Below are 21,486 nucleotides of genomic sequence, written 5' to 3' on the forward strand. Positions count from 1 at the left end.
GGCTTCCTGACAAGATGTCAGAGGTCTCACAGAATTTCTTAAGGCTTCTGCAGTACTATTTTACTTCACCAGGGAGAATCCAAAGTGCTCTTGAATTTCATATGCTGAGCAGCTCAGCAAGTGAAATATCAGCACCATGGCATGAACCCAATGTGTGCATGGGAGGTGGACAGAGAGGCTCAGAGCAGAAGGATTCTCTCTTCACTCTGTCTCAGAAACATTTCTGGTTTAATGCATTACTGGAAAAGTCCTCTCCAAAATGTTCCTTGTAAAGCACCAGATTGGGAGAGCAGATTGAGAGCTTAAGGAGTCTTGTGTCAAACTTCTCCTGATCAGCTCACAGATAACTCAGTCTTCCAGGACACAAATACTGATCTGATGCTATTCCCAACAGGAGGAAATGATCCACATCTGATAAACAGTCTCCCCCTCTTGCTCCCCAGTTGCAACACAAGTGCCCTTTGCTTTTCCTCTCCTCTCCAGACAGCTCCATGGGACTCCTGTGCCTGTCTGCCCTGACTTCCCTGCCCTGAGAAGTATCCATGTGCTGTGGCTCTTCAAGTGCCCCTGGCCTGAGGTCAGCATGTGAATCTTGCCAGAAGAAAGAAGAAAAGAACAGGAAATGTGGCACCCCTGAGCTATGCAGGGCAGGAGCCCCCACCCCAGGGCTGGGACACCTGGGGTACTGTGGGGGTCCAGGGGGGTGCAGGGGGGAGCAGGGGATCCACAGCAGCTGCAGCTGACAGGAGCCAGCTGAGAGCCAACATCTCCATTGGCTTCCTCTGCTTGGGATGCCAGAGAGGGACCCCGTAGGACTGAAAGACTTCTGTGGAAAAGCAGCTGAAAGGAAAATGGTCCAAACCCACCAACAGCTCTTTGGCTGGGGACTGTGGCCACTGTCCCAAACCATCCCACCCAGTGCAGCCCCTTCCAGCCCCCACGGGGTTTGGGATGCTCCACACGGATGGAGGCAGAGTCTGGAGTGCCAGGAGAGACAGGAGCTGGGGCAAACAGAAGGCTAAAAACACAAGGCCTGGTTTGATGTAAACACTGCAAGGGAGTAGCAGCAACTGAGCTGGGAATCCCTTTTATAAATTGCTCCAAGTAACAACTAAAATATAAATAGAGCAGATGTGTGACTCAGAAAAGAGACATAAATCTGGTAATGTGCATTTCAGCCACATCCCAAAGCTGAGCCCTGCAGGAAAACTGTCACTTGGAGCCACGTGTGCCCTTCAGCACCATGGTCCCAACTCAGACACATCCCCTGTTTAACCAACTGTCCCCAGCACCCCCTGAACGGAGACAGGCTGGGGGTTGGCAATTCCACACAGAGGAGAGGGAGACTCCTGAGTCACCACTTCATCAGGATTTGCTATTAAAACAACCATTTTCAACACCTCCAGTCTCAGCTGCCCCAATGAAGGTGAATAAAATCCTACCAAAGCCTCCCCTGTCTGCATGGAGGAGGGGATTCAGATCCAGGGCTCCCAGCTCCCAGGGCAAGGAAAGCTCCTGGAAGTGCTGGGAGCAGCAGCAGAGTCACAAAGCCTTTGCTTCAGAGGCAGGAGGCACCAGCAGCATCAGCTGGTCACACTTCTGGGCCGCTCCAGTGCAGCAGCTGGAATGGCCAGTGAAGAGCTGGAGTGGCCAGTGAAGAGCTGGAATGGCCAGTGGAGCAGCTGGAATGGCCAGTGAAGAGCTGGAGTGGCTAGTGAAGAGCTGGAATGGCCAGTGGAGAGCTGGAATGGCCAGTGGAGCAGCTGGAATAGCCAGTGAAGAGCTGGAGTGGCCAGTGAAGAGCTGGAATGGCCAGTGGAGCAGCTGGAATGGCCAGTGAGGAGCTGGAATGGCCAGTGAAGAGCTGGAATGGCCAGTGGAGCAGCTGGAATGGCCAGTGAAGAGCTGGAATGGCCAGTGGAGCAGCTGGAATGGCCAGTGAAGAGCTGGAATGGCCAGTGGAGCAGCTGGAATGGCCAGTGAGGAGCTGGAATGGCCAGTGAAGAGCTGGAATGGCCAGTGGAGCAGCTGGAATGGCCAGTGGAGCAGCTGGAATGGCCAGTGGAGCAGTGGCACACGGGGCACATTCCTGGTGTGAGGTACCCTGGTGTGTGCAGAGATGGGCACAGTGCCTGTGTGTGATTCCCATGAGGGACAGAGGGGACCAGGTGGCAGAGCTCAGCAAACACAAGGAGCTGGGCACCACGGGCTGTGCACACAGCACAGGACCCAATGGCCAGACAGGAGTTACTCAGAGCCACCTCCCCAAAAACGAGGGTCATGTGAATGGCAGACAGGGGCACTTCCAGGGCTCTGTTCACAAAGGAATTGGCACCAACCCCATCACCTCCAGACCAAACTGCCTTTGAAGAAGCCCAGGCTTTACAATGACCAATACAATGTGTGTTCCACTAGAAAATGCCCTTCCAGACAGAAACTCTCCAGTTTATACGGCTTTCAACCACCACTTGTGACTGGTCAGTGAATCTGTCCCTCTCCCCACAGTGTCCATACATTTTGAGTGTCCCTTCACACCAGTCTGTCCCCAACGCTCTCCACAGGGACAACACAGAATCACAGAAACATGGAACAACCTGAACTGAAGGGACCCACAGGGATCCCCCAGCCCAGCCTCTGCCCCTGTCCCTGCCCAGCCCCTGTCCCAGCAACCCCAGCCTGGGCATCCCTGGCAGCGCTGCCCAAAGGCTCCTGGAGCTCTGGCAGCCTCGGGGCCGTGCCCATTCCCTGGGGAGCCTGGGCAGTGCCAGCACCCTCTGGGGGAAGAACCTTGCCCTGAGCTCCAGCCTGAGCTGCCCTGGCCCGGCCCCAGCCGTGCCCTGGCTCCTGTCCCTGTCCCAGAGCTGTCCCTTGCAAGGAGCTGCAATCCCTGCTGAGCTCTGCCCTCAGTCTGCTCTGCTGCAGCTGAACAATCCCAGTGCCCTCAGCAGCTCCTCACTGGTTTCCCCTCCAGTCCACCCAAGTCAGCCAAGAGCAAAAGCCCCCTCCCCACTGCACAGCCACACAGCCAAGCTGAGCTGGAAACCAGCATTGCCAGGGGACACCGACTGCAGAGCAGCTGCTGCTGCCCAGCCAGGAGCTGTGGGGAGGAGAGGGTCCTGTGGGACAAACACCCAAGCTGCAGATGCTTTCACCAAGGGCTGGTGGCCATGGCTGGAGGAGAAGCTCCCATTGCTGCACATCAGTCATAGATCCACCTCTCCCTCCCAGGGCAGCAGGGATCAAGCTTTGCCCATGTAAGGATCAAGAGTTGCAGAGGCACAAAACCTCTGAAAATACACAGAGTATTTCCTCCAAATTGTAAAATCCTTATGTCAGAAATAGTTTTGGACTTTTTAGGCTTTCCCTAGACCTGCACAGACAGCACTGACCTCCTGCCCTGGTGTCCTTAGTGGCTGTCCTGTGGTGGAAAAGGAGGACAGGAAGGACAACGATGCTTCTGAGACAATCACCAGCTAAGGACATCTCCTGGGTTTCCTTCCAGCAGTATGGATAATGATCAACAAAACCCAGGAGAAAATCCAACATCAATTCCTCTTTCCTCTCCTCCTGCAGGACAAACAAAACCCCAAGTGCAATGCCGGGCAGCTCAAATCAGCTTTCTCCTGAGTCCCTTAAAGGAAACCTGGTCCAATTGCTCTTCCTTCTTTTTATTAGCAAGTGTCTTTGGATCTCAGAGACACTGCAGGGACCTGCTCCAGGCCAGGGACAACAGAGACAGTGCAAGAGCGGTGCCTTGCCAGGTTCCCACAGGAAGCCCCTTCCCTGGAGCAGGAGGAGAGGACAGTTTGATGTTCACAGAAAAAAGAAAAAGCTTCTTCTCATCACAGCAGGAGGTAGGGTAGGGACAGGAAGCCCTGTTTTGAACAGGGCACACCACAGCCAGCCCAGAGTCAAAAGTATTCCCACAACTGAGAAGTGATCAGGAAAACAAACAAACAGCAACCTGTAAAACCTGCTCTTGTGCTCCAACTCATTTATGGAAAGCATCCACATTCCTCAGAGCAACTTTCCTCAAAACATGTCATCAGGTTCTCAGGCTTTCCTTTCCAAGTTCCTCACCTGTGTCAAACACACCCCCAGCCCTGGGCTCACCAGGTGCTGCAGGTGACTGATGGGCAAGTCCCTGAACATGCCAAAAGAAGATAAGGAGCTTTTTCTTTCAGATCTTGGCTGAGCCTTTAGGGGCAACCAGATGCAAACAGACACAGAAGGTCAATAATCCTGACCCAGAACCCCAAGACTGATGTTCACCCTGGCTCTGGGCCCTCCAGCAGAGCTGAGTGTCCAGGCACAGCTGTCCAGAGCCTCCCCCTGTCCCCAGAGCCCCTGAGGGAATGGTGGCCCGTGCCTCACCGAGCGTCTGCTGGTTGCGCACGCCGCCGATGACCACGCAGATCTCCGCAGGCACATCCCCCGGCCCGTCCTTGATGTTCTTCTTGGAATCTTTGGTGTCATCCTGCCAGATCACCTCCTCAATGTAGTCATCTGGTACCTCTGTCTTCACTTTCACCTCAGTCATCATTCCAGCCTCTTCACTGGGGGAGGACTGAGATGTCACCGAGTCGGAGCCCTCGGCTTTGGGGCTCTGTGGGCTCCTCTTCAAACACTCCCTGAGGGGGAAAGAGAGGAGACAATGTGAATCCTCAATGCCAAGTGCTCTTTTTGTCATCACCAGGACCTAATTCAAGGTACTCTGGTTTATGCAGGATATTTAAAAGAAGTATATTAATGTATGTCTGCCATACATGATAAGTAATTAAAATTTAACTGGACAAAAGAGCAAAATAATGAAAATAACCTTAATCATCACAAACAACAGTAGTGCTCATAAACACACTGGATCCCTAAAGAAGAGCACAGAACTTGCCCTGGTTGCCAGCAGGCCACAGGCACAGCTCCAGCACTTCTGCCTGCAGTGTTTTGCCAACACTGGTCCATACACACAAAGCCATAATCTCCTGTGGCACTTGGGGACATGGGTCACTGGTGGACCTGGCACTGCTGAATTCAGTTTGACTTGATGATCTTCAAGATCTTTTCCAACCTAAACGAGTCTATGATTCCCTGACATTTTTAATTTGGAGCAATCTCCACCCTCCATCGCATCCTCTCTTTTATCCCTTCAAGCAACCTGACATCCCCTGGTATTCAGAGGCTTTACTGAACATACACAGGGCTGATCAAAGGGGATCATCTGGAGGATGAGGATATTTAGGGAGACTACCACGTTATGGACAGATACAACTGTTTGGGATGCCAGGGAGAGCCTAATAGAGGAGGAAAGGCAGAGGGGCTCCACTGTGCTCAGACCAGGTTAAATAGCTTGTGTTTTCATCTGGGAAAGAGGAGATGGGAATTCTGGGAGAAAACAACCTAAACAAATATTCAAAACCCTTTAAGAAAAGGAAACTGGACACCTCAAAGCTGTAAAACAACATCAACAGGTGCTGTGGTGGCAAAAGGCAAAGGGGGTGTGAGCCCACCAGACAAGGATGTGGGAATAAGCCAGTGGAGCTCCTTTTGCAGCACTCATTATGGACCCCCAATTTTTTATACTGGTTATTAATACACTCCACCATGCAATACAAAGATAAAATAATTGCTGGTTCAGTTTGTGCAGAAATCAGAACTAAATATATAATGGCTCAGACTACCCAGAAACAGAAACCACTGTGACATATTTAGAGTCATGTAAACATTGGGAACAGCCAAAGGTATTTGAAAATTTTTTAGGCAGAAGTAACAAAATAAAATGAAAAATAGGTTGAACTTATGGATGATCATTAGATTGTGCAACAGTGGCAAAGAAAAAAATCCCATTGCTTGGAACATCATAAAGTTTGTCAGGACAAAGTATGAATTACAATGTTAGAGAACCAACATCTGCAGTGGTTTCTGACACAGGTTATGGAGCTCACACAGGAACCAGGATGGTGCAACTGGAGGTGAAAGTGTGGAGCTCCTGGGAGGACAGGGATGAGGGGAATGAGCAGAGGAACAGAGAGAACAATCCTCCAGTAATTACTGCCCAACCTCCCACACAGACATGGAGTCACTATTTCAAACTGGGTCAGGCACATCCCATTGCCAGAGATTTTATTATTCATCCCTTCATTCTCATTATGGAATGAAATGTACAATTAATAGCCCCAAACAGAGAGAATTAGCCTTGACCTGCCTTCCCACTCATTTCCTGCCTTCTCACACATACTCCCCCCTGCCGTGCTCCCAAAATCATACAGGGCTCTTACAAGTGAGAAAGATGGATTGAGACAGAGAAGATGTGGTTGAGAACCAGACAGGCTTTATGGTAATATTATTGGCTGTGCCACAGGCCCATCCATCTCAGCCACCAGGGCATGGCTCAGCACCCTTCCAAGGGAAGGCAGTGAGCACAGAATACTCAGGGATCAGCAAAGAGTGGGATTGATTGCAGATCAATCAAACCCAGAGGGTGTGAAATGCAAAACACTGATAAAGGCAACAGTAAGGTAGGTAGGAAAATGCTTCCTTCCTCAGTGAGGGCTGTGGAGGAAGATCAAAGGCAGCCAGGGCAGTTCCCTGGGAGGCTGGAGGTGGGAGAGGCGGTGAGAGCTCAGTTATCCATGGCACAGCCAGGGACCTGCCAGTCCTGGGCAAAGCAACAGGAAAATCCAGCCATGAGCCAAGTGATCTGGGATTAGAAGCTGATACCAGTGAGACTGAGGCTAGAGCCTTCTGAGGAGATTATAAAAGGGCAAGAATACAATGACTTTCTGATGATGCCAGCTTTGCATGGGTCACATTCAAACACAAACCAAATCAGCAACAGGCCCCATGCTGCAAGGCAAAGCTGTTCTCCATGTGCATTGCTCCTGAATAGAGAGGCATTTCCACAGGATTCCTGGAATGGTTGATGTGGGACAGATTTATTCATGCTCTGGAATTAAATTAAACACCACTGTAGCTAAAAATTATGGGTGGAGCCGTGGAGGGGTGGAGAGCAAAGCTGTGAACAGGACACTCCACAGTGGATCCCTCTCTCCACAGCTGGCTCTGCCCAAGACCAGTGGCTGCAGCACAGTCAGACAAGTCCAGGACTGTGGATGCACCCACGTGGTACTGCAACCACAGAGAGCCACGTTCTGAGATGAAGGAATGACCAAATTTTTGGTTCAGGTGCCTGAGATGGAAGGAGGAGATCATTTTCTCCCTGTCTGAAGCTGTGGTGAAGCCACTCCCAATGTGCTGCAGACACAGCGAGCAGCTTCAGGTTTCAGAAGTGATCAGAAAAGCTGAAGAGGTTCCAAAATGCAGCACTGAAATGGTTCAAGACTGGGAAATGACACTTTATGACTCTGTGAGACCAAATTGCTCCAGTCTGCTCCTCACACCAAAGGGAAGACTAGAAGATGATTTGATTGCAGTGTATCATCATCTTCATGGGGAGAAAATACTGTCTTGTCTTGGCAGGGAAGAGTTGAGTGCAAGCTCATTGCTGGAAGCTGGAACCAGCTGAAATGAGGCACAAAACATTAGCAGAGATGGTGTTCCACTGGAACAGCCATTTCCAAAGGATGTGCTCAGGGAGAACAGATCCCTTTGAGTTTTCAAAGCCAGAGCTGTGTGTCTGGCTGGCCCCAGGTCCCTGGGCTCAGTACAGACGTGCACTGGCCACACTTGGTCTGGAGCTGAGGAATAGATAAATTATCAGACCAGACCAATGGACCCCCAGAACCTTTTCCCCTCATACACGCAGACTTTGTGGATCCAGCTCTGCCAAGAAAGGAACTTCCCAGCTGGAATGTCTGCTCCTGGGTGGGACATAATCCTGCAAATATGAACTGACAGTAATTCATTGCCCCATATGTTCTAACTCTGAGCAGGTACCTGATGTGCAGAAGGACACAGCCCCAAATACTTTCTTCTACATGATTCCATGGCTCACAAACCATGAGAGGAGCCTGCTGTTCCCCTCAAACACAAGCGAAACCATAAAAACAGCAGCACTGACACTCCTGGGAGCAGGGCTGAGCTCTCCAAAAGCCACTTGGTGCCTTAGCTGGGTCTGCACAGCTTTGCAGAGGAGGAGGAGGCAGCAGTGGTGGAATCCAGCTCTCCCAGCAGGACCAAGCATCACTTTCTTGTGGTCCCTGTGAAATCCAGGTTGTGCTTCTGTGGCTAGAGCAGAACCAGGACCAGTCAGCTCAGTTGCTGAATGGGATATAAATGTTCCCAAGGGTCCAGGGGAGAGCTGGGCTCAAGGAATGATCCTCATGGCACAGCAGGTCGAGTCTGAAGCCTCCTGATTAGGCTGGGGAAAGAGTACCAAGATCCCAGAGCAAAGCAGGAAGGAAAAGGAAGCCACTGACACTGGAAAGCTTCAGGCAGGGTGGAAAGGGGACGTGCATAGCCCCAGCAGAACTGGTTTCCCTTGGAAGACAGGAGTCATCACAGCCTCCACCACACACAGCATCAACCCACACATGCACTGAGCCAGGGCAGGTCACCCAGGGAAGCTTCACACTTCATTTCATTCCCACTCCTTTGGTCCTTGCCTCAGCCCTTGCAAGCCCATGATGCTGCACTTGCTCAGTGTTGTGCTGAATTCTTACCTCCCCTGATACTGAGCAGCACAAAGAACCTCCACTTGGAGATGAGGATAAAGCAGCAAGAGATCTGGAACATGCTTGTTCTCCAGAAATTCCCCAAGAGACACAGGGAGGGACAGGGAACATCCTGCCTGGGGGAGGGAAGACATCAGGCTCAGCACCACTGTGGCCAGGCCTGGTTCTGCCACTCCTGACCCAACTCTTCTGGAGCTGAGGCACAACTGCTGGGAAGGCTCAGAAAGGGGATGAGCAACACCAGGAGTGAATTTTCAGTTCTGCAGCTCCCAAGGCTCCAAGCAGGTCTCACGGGTTTGGGTGAGGGCACAGAGAGAAAAGGACTCGAGGCTTTCAGGGTGTCAGGTAAGTTCAGTGTCTGTCCTGTGTCAGGGGGCTGGGGGCAGGAGGACTCCCCAGTGTGACCCGGGCAGTGCCCACGTCCCTGTCCCCACACAGAGACCTGTCCCAGCTGCCAGATCCCTGCAGGGCACTGCTGGGGCCACACTGGGACCAGTGATGGCCAGAGCCTCCACTTGGTGGAGACAGCAGCGCACAGGAGCCAAGGGAGAACCTGCCAGAGTCACCTCCCACTGCCGGGTCCCCAGGCCACCCTCTCCTGGTGGCTCTGAGGTCCCCAGCCTCATGCCACCACCCTTCTGCAGGAAACAATGCAGGTTTAGTGTTCAGTGTGGCCTTCCAGGGGTCAGCTGCACCTCCCTCTGCAGGTCCAACCTGCATTCAAACATCCATGGGCTGCTGTTCCCTGGGAAGAGGACATTCCTGTTCTCCAAACAGCACAAAAACTGCTCAGAGCCATCAGGCCACAGAGGAGCAGAGTGCCCAGGCAGAGCTGGCTTAAACCCCACCTCCTTCCACAGGGGGGATCTAACTTCTTCTCCATGGCTTTGCCCCTTCCTGGGAAATACCAACCTCCTTCACTGTTCCATGCCCTGTTTTTATTGAGCTGTGGGCCCTGGCAATCCAAGAGGCTCTTCCATGCTGAGGAGAGGAGGCAGAAGCCTTGGGATCCTAGTGCTCACTCCATGCCTGGTTGCTCCTACAGGTGAGGTCCTGTTCCACTTCCCAGAACAGACTCTGTGATTTCCAACATGAAAGAGGCAAACAGACATTGCACTTGCATGTATCACTGCTCTCACTAAGTAGGCCACACAGCCAATTACTGTAATACCAGCTCTGCCATCTCACAATGCTCATTTCAACATTGCTGCCTGCTTTGATCATCAGACTTTCATCTTCCGATGACGTTACGGCCACTTTCATGTCAGACACAAGTGTGTGAAGGCAGGAGAGATTTCAGAAGGCCTTAATGAAGCCTCAGCATGAGGAACTGGAAAGGCAGGGGTACAAGTGGGTTCCTGGACCCACTTGGGTACAGATTCCTTGGCCCTACACTGAGGCAGCTTGTGAAGGCCTCAGGCTTTAGCAGAGCTCGATGATGCAGCACAACATGGGCCAGAACAGCTCTGGGTGTGAAGCCTCACCAGCATCAATGCAGGGAGCAACACGAGGGCAATGCCAGGAGGGCAGTGCCAGGAGGGCAATGCCAGGAGGGCAGTGCCAGGAGGGCAATGCCAGGAGCTCCTCCCAAGGGAAGCACAGAAAGGAAAGGCTGGGTGCTGACACCAGTCCCCTCTGCACAGTGACACCACCCACAGATCCAGCAGCCCCTTCCAGCTGATCTCCTGTGGCAGGAGGGGGGAGAAGGGGTGAAGGCTGCAGCGTGGGGCTGTTCTGGTCCCTGCAGGGTCTCCCTGGCTGTGATGAGCAGAACAGCAATGACTGAAAGCAAACAGGGCCCGTCAGCTGCTGCAGCCACAAGGAACTCACGCTTGCAGTTTGCTGTTTCTGATCTGGAGAAGCATCCTCATAAATAATGAAAGTGACTAAAAGCTACTTAAAAACACACACTCCTCCCTTCTGAAAGAATGAGAAAAAAACCCCAATTATAAAAGGACATTTCTTCCAGCTAGGAATAATTTGTCATGTAATTCTCTGAAGACAGCAACAGAAACATGCGTGCTCCGTGCTCCCTTTGAGTCATCTGTGATTGCACATGTACTCAGATGGCTTCTAATGAGGCTATTTTTACAGCACACATCCTGCTGAGTTTTTGGGGAGGGGCAGAGTGAGATCAGTGAAGTATCAGTCTTCAACATCAGCTCCTCAAAAGGAGAGGAAAAGGAAACACATGTGGAGGAGGATGTACCACTCTGAACCAACACCTACAAACAGCTCTCCTGCCCCAGCAGCAAATGTGGAGCATCTTTTGTTTTTTTCTAAACAACACTCAGGCTGGAAAACCCAGAGATCATTAGTGCCTTGATGATATCAATGATGGCCAGGCTGCACAGGGCTCTGCACACACTGCTCTGGTGGAAGCTGTCCCTGCTCATGGCAGGGGCTGGAACAGGATGGCTCTTCAGGGTCCCCCCTGCCCAACCCATTCTGTGATTCCATGGTGACACTCCTTGGCAGAGGACAGGGTGTGCCCAGTTAAACTGAAACACAGTTTGGGCACTTCTTGAAGGCTCTTCTGACCTGCAGCACCAAAGAGGTTCAGTAAGAACCCCAAACCACTCATGGGGACCAAGCAATGGGCACCTCTGCAGAGGCCAGCAGGACACCAGCACCAGTGGGATGTCCCACCTTGTCTTCTGGAAACCAATGTGCAGTTGGCTCATCCAAGGCTAAATCAAAAGGCCTCAGCTGTCAGAAAGTAAAGGAAGCAAAAAATGGGGGAGGCTGAAACTGGGCTCAATTTACAGATGTCTGCAATGGTTTTACAAGAACCAGAAGGTTCCTGTCATGACTGAAGCTATGGGAAGTGGAATAGACAGAACAGATGTAATTGAACTCTCATTTTACATGGAGATGATGAAAGCAGACACAAGAAAAAGAAGGATGTACGTTGAAAATCTGCTTGTCTGATAAAGGAGCTGTGGTGGCCTTCCCACCCCTCTCAATGCTCTCATCTGCTTCCTGGGGCAGCCCAGGGGACACCAGGAGGAGGTGGAAAAGATCAGGAAGCAGAGGAACTGCCTGGTGTCCTTTACTGGGGACATCTTCTGCAGACATCAGCAGGCAACAAGATTTCCAAGTGCAGTGTTAAAAGACAGAAAAGCAGGAGCTGTTTTCCCAGCATTACAATTGAGCTCCTGGCTCCAGGCTCCAGCCCCAGCTTCAGATGTTCCCTCACACCCTGAAAGGCAAAGACACCACCCCAAGTTCCTGTGTCAGTGTCCAGAACTGCTCCTCTCCAAGGGATTCAAGCTCCCATCCCTGCCACAGCTCCCAGAGCTTCTGCCAAAGCCCCTCTGCAGCCTGAGCCTGCATCCTTCAGAGAGGATGTCCTGCTGCTGATGTGTGAAGTGCTGGAACAATCACCCATCCTGGATTCCTTCCCTGGGGTATTATTTTCTGGAACAGGCACTGTACTTCCAGTGTGGATTGCTGCCTCTGGTCATTTGCTGCAAAGGAGATTCTCATTCTGGCAATCTCCCCTCCACGGGAGAAAACCTCCTCTGCTGTATCTGAAGCAAACACTTCCTTCATGTACACTGTGTGCACACCAAAATATCCCTTCTGATCCTTGATTCTTTCCATTTGGAAGCCTGTCCATATTCCAGAGCATGGATACCCAAGCAGGACACCCAAGGGTGCCACCAGCACATGTGCTGGTGCCACACAGCCATGTGCTGGTTCATATTCCTGACACCCAAATTTTCACTTGGTCACAGAGGGGTTCATGGTCATCCGTGTTCCACCAGGAGGTTTCAGTTCTCTTCACAATCTTCCCCAATGCCACTGTGAATTCCCAAAGTGTGCACTTAACTTCTGAAAGGTTACAGGAAAACCTGCCCTCTCCTGTCCTGATGTTATTTTAGGGGATGGGAAGTCCCTCCCCCCTCAGCAGTACAGGAGAGAAGACTTGCTGAAAAACAGAAAAAAAGCAAAAGCTGGTCACAGCTTCTGGGCATTTTCCACATGCAACCTGCTCTTGTGAACCTCAGGATTCACAGACTCCAAGGTCCCTGCAAGGTCACACATGTTCCTGTGGTCACTGTGCTGGTTCTGCCCATGGCCAGGAGCTGCATCCTTGTGCTTGGCTGGGTTTCTTCACGAGGCTGCTGGGTCCCCTCTTGGCATCCACAGCCCTGAACATGCTGCTCCCTCCTACTCTGACCAGGGATGAAGCTGCAGCTCCTGGAGGCTCTGAGGCCCTCGCTCCAACTCACTTGGACCTGGGGACATCAAACTAACTGGGCACACAAAGGAAATCCCTGAGGCAGGAGAAGCAGCCCAAACCCTGCCCCTCTCTGGGACATATTTACGTCCTCTGCTTTCTCCCTCCAAAATAAACTGAAATCAGAACACAAGGCCATGTCCTTCTGCAGGAAGAAGTGTGACAGTAGCTGCCATTCAAGTTTTCCTGGGAGAAATTTGCTCAATAAATACCAATATTATTAAGGAGTTCATAAATTTAAAGGACATGAAGGTTTTGTAGAAGAGAGATGCCTCAGGGAAGTTCACCCCCTGTCTCTGAGGGCAGCCAGCTCTTGAAAACAGAGGCAAGAGCTTTCAAAAACCCCAAAATACATAATGCAGCACTCGGTGGTGTGTGTGGTGTCACTGCTAAAATCTAGGGAAAACAAACAAACAAAGCAAAATACTTAATTTTTGCAGCTATCTGGGTCTAGTAAAACACATAACCCTTCCTGACAGCAAACTCTGCTTCAGGAAGTCCAAGAGGAATTTAATCGTGCGTTCATTCCTCAAGGGACGCTCGGCAGCTCCGAATCCTTGAGAGAAGGTAAACTCCAGGACCAATCAGCCTGCCTCTCCTCTGGAAATTAAACATTCAAATACAAACCAGAACAATAGTCAAGAGCCACAAAGAATTCCTAAGGTATTAGCAAAACAAATTCCCTTCAGTCCTTATTAGGAATATCTTGAGGATGGTTTGAAGAGGAAAGTCTAACCAAATATAAAAAAAATTTGGCTTATCCAACAAAAAACAACCGCGCGCTCTTTGCCAAAAGCAAAAGAATTCAGTCAGATAAAAACCGCGACACACAAATGATGCAGGTTAAAAACTGAATTTAAGATGATAATGGAATAGCTGCCAGCGTCTTTAAATTTTCAAGCGTGGAAATGTCAACAAAGAGAAAGAAATTCAGGGAAAAACAAAGAGAAAAGATTAAGGATTTATTTATATCAGTGAAAGAGCTCTGTGTTCCTTGACTAAAAAAATGACTGAGGGGGTGAGAACTGAAATGGCCACGGGTCTCCAACATGCCATGAGGAGTGAGGGGGTGACCCAGGGATCTCCTGGTGGCTCTGCTCTCCTGAAGGCTTAGAACTGCCCCATCCTGGTACTTTATGGCTCCAGAAAGGGACATTTCTCCACCTCACACCACCCAAAGCTCTCCAGGATTTGGGCACAGGGCAAACTGGTGTGGTTTACACAGAAAATACTCCTGTCCCTCAGAGCTGGGATGTGTCTGAGTGCTGTCATGGACATTTGACCTTCTTTTGGGTTTCAAGGAAACCTGCCCGGGTTCCCCACAGCTTCTGTCCTGGTTGTTGTATAGAACTGAACTATCCATGGCTCTAGAACTGGCCAGAGGGCACTTTTGAGGGGTTTTGTGCTGGTTGGTTGGTTTGTTTCTTTTTGAAGATGGCTGGCGAGAGCCCTTCAGTGGGCACCAAGGCTTATTAAATTCCTTGCCTAATTAGTAAGAGTTTTCTCTTCTTCTGATGCAGGATGAGTTGGAAGCTTCTTGGTGCTCTCGGACTGAAAATCCCACAGGTTGCCTCTTAAAGAAAGGGGAGACAATTCAAATAATTTTCTTTGGAAAAAATTCCTGGAAATATCCAGTCCCAGGCCTGTCCCTCCACAGGGTGTAGAGTCCTCTCCCGAGCTTCAGAGGACCACAGCCTCAGAAATTGTCCTTCCCCGGAGCTGGGGGCCTGGAGAACTGGAAGAGGAGCCTGAAGAAAAGCTGGTGCAATCCCAGGGCACTCCCTTGGGTGACAGGAGCTGCTGAGGAGGATGTGTTCACAAAGGACAGAGCAAGGAATGCAGGGAAGAGAGGGGAAGGTGCCACCAGGGAGGCTGGAGAAAGGTGAACTGAGAAGGAGCAAAGTAGGTGCAACCCTTTCTCAACAGCTTCTCCTCCCAGGGCTCCCCAGGGAACGGTCCCAGCCCCAAGAGCTCCAGGAGCATTTGGACACCACTTTGGAATGCCCAGGGTGGGATGTTGGGGTGTCTGTGCAGGGACAGGAGCTGGGCTCAGTGATCCTGGTGGATCCTTCCAGCTCAGGGATTGTGTGATTCCATGGAAGTCACATCTTCTATGGCACAGACTGAAGCACTCAGACCCCTGAGGCACCACAGCTTGGTCTGGAGTACCTGGGAAAACTGCACCATGTCAGAGCTGGGAAACCCCAGGCCCAGCCCAAAGCACCCCTGGGAACTCCTGCCCTGCTCCAGCTGGGCCAGCACCCAGAGCCTTCTCTGGACCTGCAGCTCCCTGAGCCCTTTGTGAGAGCTGCAGCCCAGCGCTGTCACCACTGCCCTAAAGGAGAGGCAGCCCTGCCCTGGGTGCAGCTGCAGCCCTGGAGGCCTGGATTCCCCCAGCTCCAGGAGCAGAGCTCTGAGCTCCTCCACAGCTACATCTGTGCTGCGGGCAGCTCCCGCTGCCGAGAGCCCAGGCTGAGCTTCCAGCTGGCTCCGTTCCCTCCAAACAGATGCAGCTCCTATAGCAGGGCCTGATTTATTCAGCAGGAGTCTCGCACATTAAGTGTAGTTAAGTCTGAAAACAAATCTAATGACTTTAAAATAAATAGCCAACAGAGGACTCCAAACTGAAATTCCTCCTTCCTCTGACACCCGCCATATAAACAATAATAATTATATAAAACCGTGTCTAACACATGACTACACAAGGCTCTGGTGACCAAGAAAAGCACACGCTGCTTGTCAGACATAATTGCACATTTGGTTTTTCAATTATTTCTTGTCAGGATCCAGAGCCCACCATCTGAACACTGACATTAATTATTGGGAAGTTGTTAGTGCTCCAATAGTCTAATGGGGACTCCCAGTGCTCACCCTGAGCCCAGAGCTGCCAGTGCTGCTCCCACACTGCCCTCCTGTCCCACCAACCCCTGGGACTGGCACACACCACACAGGACACCCAGCCTGGGCCACCCTGTGCACAAGGGGCTTCAGAAGAAGCTTAAAGCAAGTCTCAAGTGGACTGGATGATCCCTGCCATGTGCTCACCCACAGGATGGGACCAGACCATGTCCAGCACTGGGGCTTCCAACACAAGACCTGGAGCTGCTGGAGCGAGTCCAGAGGAGGCCATGGAGCTGCTCCAGGGCTGGAGCCTCTGCTCTGGAGCCAGGCTGGGAGAGCTGGGGGTGCTCACCTGGAGAGGAGAAGCTCCAGGGAGAGCTCAGCCCCTGCCAGAGCCTAAAGGGGCTCCAGGAGAGCTGGAGAGGGACTGGGGACAAGGGATGGAGGGACAGGACACAGGGAATGGCTCCCACTGCCAGAGGGCAGGGCTGGATGGGATATTGGGAATTAGGAATTGTTCCCTGTGAGGGTGGGCAGGCCCTGGCACAGGGTGCCCAGAGCAGCTGGGGCTGCCCCTGGATCCCTGGCAGTGCCCAAGGCCAGGCTGGACAGGGCTGGGAGCAGCCTGGGACAGTGGGAGGTGTCCCTGCCATGGCAGGGGTGGCACTGGATGATCCTTAAGGTCCCTCCCACCCCAAAGCAGTGTGGGATTCTGTGAATGCAGCCCATGTCACCCCTGTCACTGTGTTCCTGCTGAGTCCCCTCCCAGCCCCTCTGAGCAGCTCCTGCCATCACACTCCCATCACATCGCTGCCCATCATGCAGGAAAACATCCTGCCTTTTACTGGCTTTTAATTTGCTGCTTTTTAATTTTGTTGACTGTCTCTTTTTTCCTTGCAAAAGGAAGAAAGAAGCCTCTGATCTACCTTTTCTGGAGTGTTCAAAAACATGCACAGCTTTGTCAGGTTGTCTCTTAGTTGTCATCTTCCCCAAGGCAAGCAGCCATCTCTCTTCTGGCTGCCTTCAAGGAAGAGGGCTTTTTGTGATCCTAAGAATTCTCTTCACCTTATAAAATCTCCCATTGCTGAGCACTCACTGAGGTGAAGCAACCACACAGGACTCAATGGGGGAGGAGAACAGTGAGTGCTCTCTGCTAGCAGGAGCTGCCAGCTGCACACCCTGACCCCTGTTCTTCCAAAGGCAGCAACAGGCCTGGAGCTGGGGGTGGTGGGAGCACAAACCCCTGGGCCTTCAGAGCTTCCAGGGTTTGCTTGAAACAGAAAATCAATTCACTGCAGTAAAAAAAGAAAAATAGGATTGACCCAATATCACAGTCATCACCTTAGACCAAGTCTGCTACTGTGAAAAAAAATATTGCAGGAAGATAAAATCCAGGAAACTTATATTATATTATATTAATTACATTATACTATATTATATTATACTATATTCTATTATACAATATTATTTTTCCTTGTATTTTTACTGATACAAATTAATTGTTAAAAGCTTCCTCGATAGTTTACAATTAGTGAGGGTTTCAAGCAGCAATGACTTTGAGAAACGTCCATCTTGTGTCTCCATCCACTGATGACCTCACAGATTCAGTCAGAGCCACATTTCCACCTTCAATCACTGACAGAGCTTTCTTGAAATATTACATTTTGATTCTGTTTTATTATTTTTAAATGGACTTGGTCATTCTCCATTCTTTGACCACATTTTGTTCAGTCAGGTAGATGATAAAGTGGGTTTTGTTTCCACTTTTCTACAAGGAAAAAAAGCAACAACCAGCCTCACACTCCTCTGGACATACAAAGGAACAGGGAGGGAAGTTCTCCCACCTCACCTGGAGCTCCATCCCTGCCCTGGAAAGGGCCATTGCTCACTTCTGGGAGGATGTTCAGCCCCAAGGGCAGCCCAGGCAGGTGAGATGGACACCCCAAAGGTGAGATGGACATTCCAAAGGTGAAATGGACACTCCAAAAGTGACATGAACACCCCAAAGGAGAGACGGACACTCCAAAGGTGAGATGGACACCCCCTAAGGTGACATGGGCCCTCCAAAGGTGAGACGGACACTCCAGAGGTGACATGGACACCCCAAAGGTGAGATGGATACTCCAAAGGTGAGATGGATGTCCCAAAGGTGAGATGGACACCCCAAAGGTGAGATGGACACCCCAAAGGAGAGATGGACACCCCAAAGGAGAGATGGACACTCCAAAGGAGAGATGGATGCCCCAAAGGTGAGATGGACGCTCCAAAGGCCAGCTCCCACATGGAGGATGCACTTGCCCACCTGCTGTGGGAAACCCTCCAGTGAGAGCTGCAAAACTGAATTAAAGGTTGGAATAAAGAATCCAGGGGAAGGAAGTGATGCCTGGCTCCTCTCCCCTTGCTCCTCAGCTTGTGCTTTCTTTCCAAGACTTTCTTCAGGCTGATTGCCAGTGAGCCAGCACTGCTGGGCCATGGGTGAGCCACCCCCAAAGTGAGACAGAGAAGTCTTCTCCTGTGACAGACACCCAGTGTTCCTCTCTGCCCTGTTCAGGGGCACCCCAGATGTGTTCAATGCCAAGCAGTGCCAACTGGACAAAAAGCTGCCAGGAAGGAGGGGATTTTGTCCTGAAATGCCATTGGCAGAGCTGGGGCACTGGGCAGGGACCAGCCAGCATGGTGGGAGCATCAGACCCAGCAGGGGCTGCACAGTCAGCAGTGGGAGGCAGGGAGGGCATCAGCACCACAGCAGTTCCCAGATCTCTCTGGATGTGCTTTTACACAGCAGGATGAGTTTTATCTAAGGAATGAAACTTTCACAGTGCTTTCAAGGCCCTGGAGGGGACAGGAGGAGTCCCCATCCCTGGGTGTGTTTAACAAAGCCTGGATGTGGCACTGGGTGCCAGGGTTGAGTTGAGGTGTTGGGACTGGGATGGACTCGATGACCTTGAAGGTCTCTTCCAACCCAGTGATTCTGTGAGGCCACAGCCCAGGGCAGACCCACCTGAGCATGTCCCTCTCCAGAGTGGGAGCAGCAGAGACACCTCTCAGTGGGATCACAGGGGAATGGGGTGGTGGGACAGCTCTCTCCTCTCCTTCTGAAGGACAGAAAGGTCTGCACAGCCCAAGGGGGCACTCAGCTGGAACTCCCCACAGCACACACAAACCACCTCTGCTTTCAGTCCCCAGTGCCAGGATGAGGCCAGCCTCCCACATCCACCCTCCCAGCCATATCCAAAGAGGGCTGCATGGACACTCTGTCAGCTCTGACACCCATCCCACCTTTGGCCACCCCACCTCCAGGGTGGAGAGCACACCTGAGCAGAGCTGACCCACCCAGCACATCCCAGCCCTACCTGCTGGAAGAGCTCCTCCGCCCGCTGCTGTTGCTCTCCTCGGCCTAGGAGATCAAAACAGAAGAGCTGGTTAGCTTCAGAAGGATGAGGCTGCTCTTCAGCCCAAACCTGGGGTTCCCCAGAGCTGCACACATGCCCCAGGCCCAGCTCTGAGCCCGGGGTGTCGGGGCTGGGCAGGGTCTGAGCCTCCCCAGCCCATCCCCACCCGAGGCTCAAGCAGTGATCCCTGGCATGCAGAGCCAGGTGGGAAATCAGGAATGGCCAAATTGTCCCAATGTCCACGCAGGAATGGCTCCCTCCAGGCCCAACACCTCCCCTCATTAGCCCTGTGTCCTAATTAGCCCCTGCAGGCCCTGGCTGGGCTGAGCAGGGAGGGCCTGGGGTCTCCTCTTGCCTCTTCCCCAGCTCACTGATGAGAGCCTTCCTTGGAAAGACAATATTATTCCAATCCCAGAAATTTTATTTCTGAATTTGTGCAAATACAAGTTAAAAGATATTAGCTGCATTTCACATTTTGTGCAAATGGCAGAAACAGGCAATTCATGTGCAGCAGGATGGGGGCCAGCCAACGATTTCGATAAAATAAACCCTTTTTTAATTTAAATGCTAATGCACTGAATTAAAATTTAATAACTGAGGAAATTGAAAAGCCGAGCAGGAATATTGGAAATAAATCCAAGCAGAAACAGCTGAAATTAAAAATTCTAGAGAGTGGGAGGATAGCAGCTAAGCTGTCTTATATGATTACATTTTTTTTATATTTTTTTTTTTCAGAACGAAGGGGGGAAGGAAAAAAATCCTATCTTTGGCTGGCTGTAGGGCAGTAAATCGAGAGTGCTATGATTTATTGCTCAATTTTCCTGAGGGAAAAAGGCTTTCTTTCATGCTGAAATATTTCATAAATTTCAAGCCAGCATAAATTCTTAATTTAAAAGTTATGGAGGTCACATTTAGTGCACTGGTGCAATTCTGAAATCTTAAAGGAATAGCAACCAAAAAAATTGCAATTTGATTTTATTTTTTTAATTCTTCATGTAAAATTTTCTTCAAAGGGATTGTCCAAGTTACATAAAGCAGAAACACAACCTGGTTTCTGAAGGGATATGAAATCCACTGGAAATGAAGAGATAAAAATCTAATTCAATTACAAAAAGGTATTTTGTTATGATGATTATGATGATGATTATTATTATTATTGTGAGCCACTTGAGGAATTTCTGTTAAAAAATTTCTTCTCTCCATTGCCTGGGAAAAGCCAGAAGGGAGGAGCTGACAATGTAATTGCTTCTGTTAGATCTCCAATCTTTTGTGAGCACTGATATGTTCATTTGTTATACAGCTGTTCAGCTACAGAAAGGATGTCAGAGCACCCATAATTCAAAGCAATCAATCAAAAATTAATGATTTGTCATGCTTACACAATGGAAAAAAAAGGAAAAAAAGCTTTATGGGTTCCTACAACTGGTAGATTGCTCAAACCTTTGGGGCATTTTCTAGAAGATTAGATCTGTGTACAAGGAAAAGGGGGAAAAGGGGAAAAAGGAGATTTAATACAGAGCCAGGGCAGAAACTTTGTTGGGGTGCTGAGGATCCCAGAGATGGGAAACTCACAATTCCTGCCTGTACAAAGGGATTTGTGCACAACCCAAGCTCACACAAGCCAGGAGCCACATCTTGGATCACAGGGACCTTGTGAGGCTCCTGCCATGAGACTTCCATGGGAAAAGCACCTGCTGAATCATGGAACCATGGAATATCTGGAGCTGGAAGGATATTCTGAGCCATGAGGATGATGGAACCCAGCCCTGGCCCTGCATAGACACCCCAACAATCCCCACTGCTGGGAGTTTCCTTATTTTAAAAGAGAAAATGAGAAAAAAAGGAACCACAACAGGTAAGGGCTCTCATCTCAATGGTTTCACCCAGCCAGGGTGCTGCTGGAGATGATCCATTAGACAAAAACACCCAGCTAAGCCTGAATGAGATCAGACCAAGCCTTAAATGTTTCTGAATGCTGAAATACACAAATCCACAGAATCCCACACTGCTTTGGGGTGGGAGGGACCTTAAGGATCACCCAGTGCCACCCCTGCCATGGCAGGGACACCTCCCACTGTCCCAGGCTGCTCCCAGCCCTGTCCAGCCTGGCCTTGGGCACTGCCAGGGATCCAGGGGCAGCCCCAGCTGCTCTGGGCACCTGTGCCAGGGCCTGCCCACCCTCACAGGGAACAATTCCTAATTCCCAATATCCCATCCAGCCCTGCCCTCTGGCAGTGGGAGCCATTCCCTGGGTCCTGTCCCTCCATCCCTTGTCCCCAGTCCCTCTCCAGCTCTCCTGGAGCCCCTTTAGGCCCTGGCAGGGGCTCTGAGTTCTCCCTGGAGCTTCTCCTCTCCAGGTGAGCACCCCCAGCTCTCCCAG

The 21,486-nt window shown here is 50.9% G+C and overlaps 1 protein-coding gene across 15 annotated transcripts in view; it reads right to left on the minus strand.

Annotated features, from left to right (window-relative positions):
* The window catches only part of ZNF618 (zinc finger protein 618), a 150,693-nt gene that overhangs the window by 64,949 nt on the left and 64,258 nt on the right, over window positions 1-21,486 (minus strand). For all 15 annotated transcript variants that reach the window (XM_077188956.1, XM_077188959.1, XM_077188955.1 and 12 more), the window contains exons 2-3: window positions 19,068-19,111; window positions 4,375-4,631 (exon numbers count right to left, since the gene is read on the minus strand). In XM_077188956.1, coding sequence (XP_077045071.1) covers window positions 4,375-4,631; window positions 19,068-19,111 — 301 coding nt within the window. The remainder of the gene's footprint in view (window positions 1-4,374; window positions 4,632-19,067; window positions 19,112-21,486) is intronic.

Source organism: Agelaius phoeniceus, chromosome 21, assembly GCF_051311805.1.
Source record: "Agelaius phoeniceus isolate bAgePho1 chromosome 21, bAgePho1.hap1, whole genome shotgun sequence".
NCBI lineage: Eukaryota > Metazoa > Chordata > Aves > Passeriformes > Icteridae > Agelaius > Agelaius phoeniceus.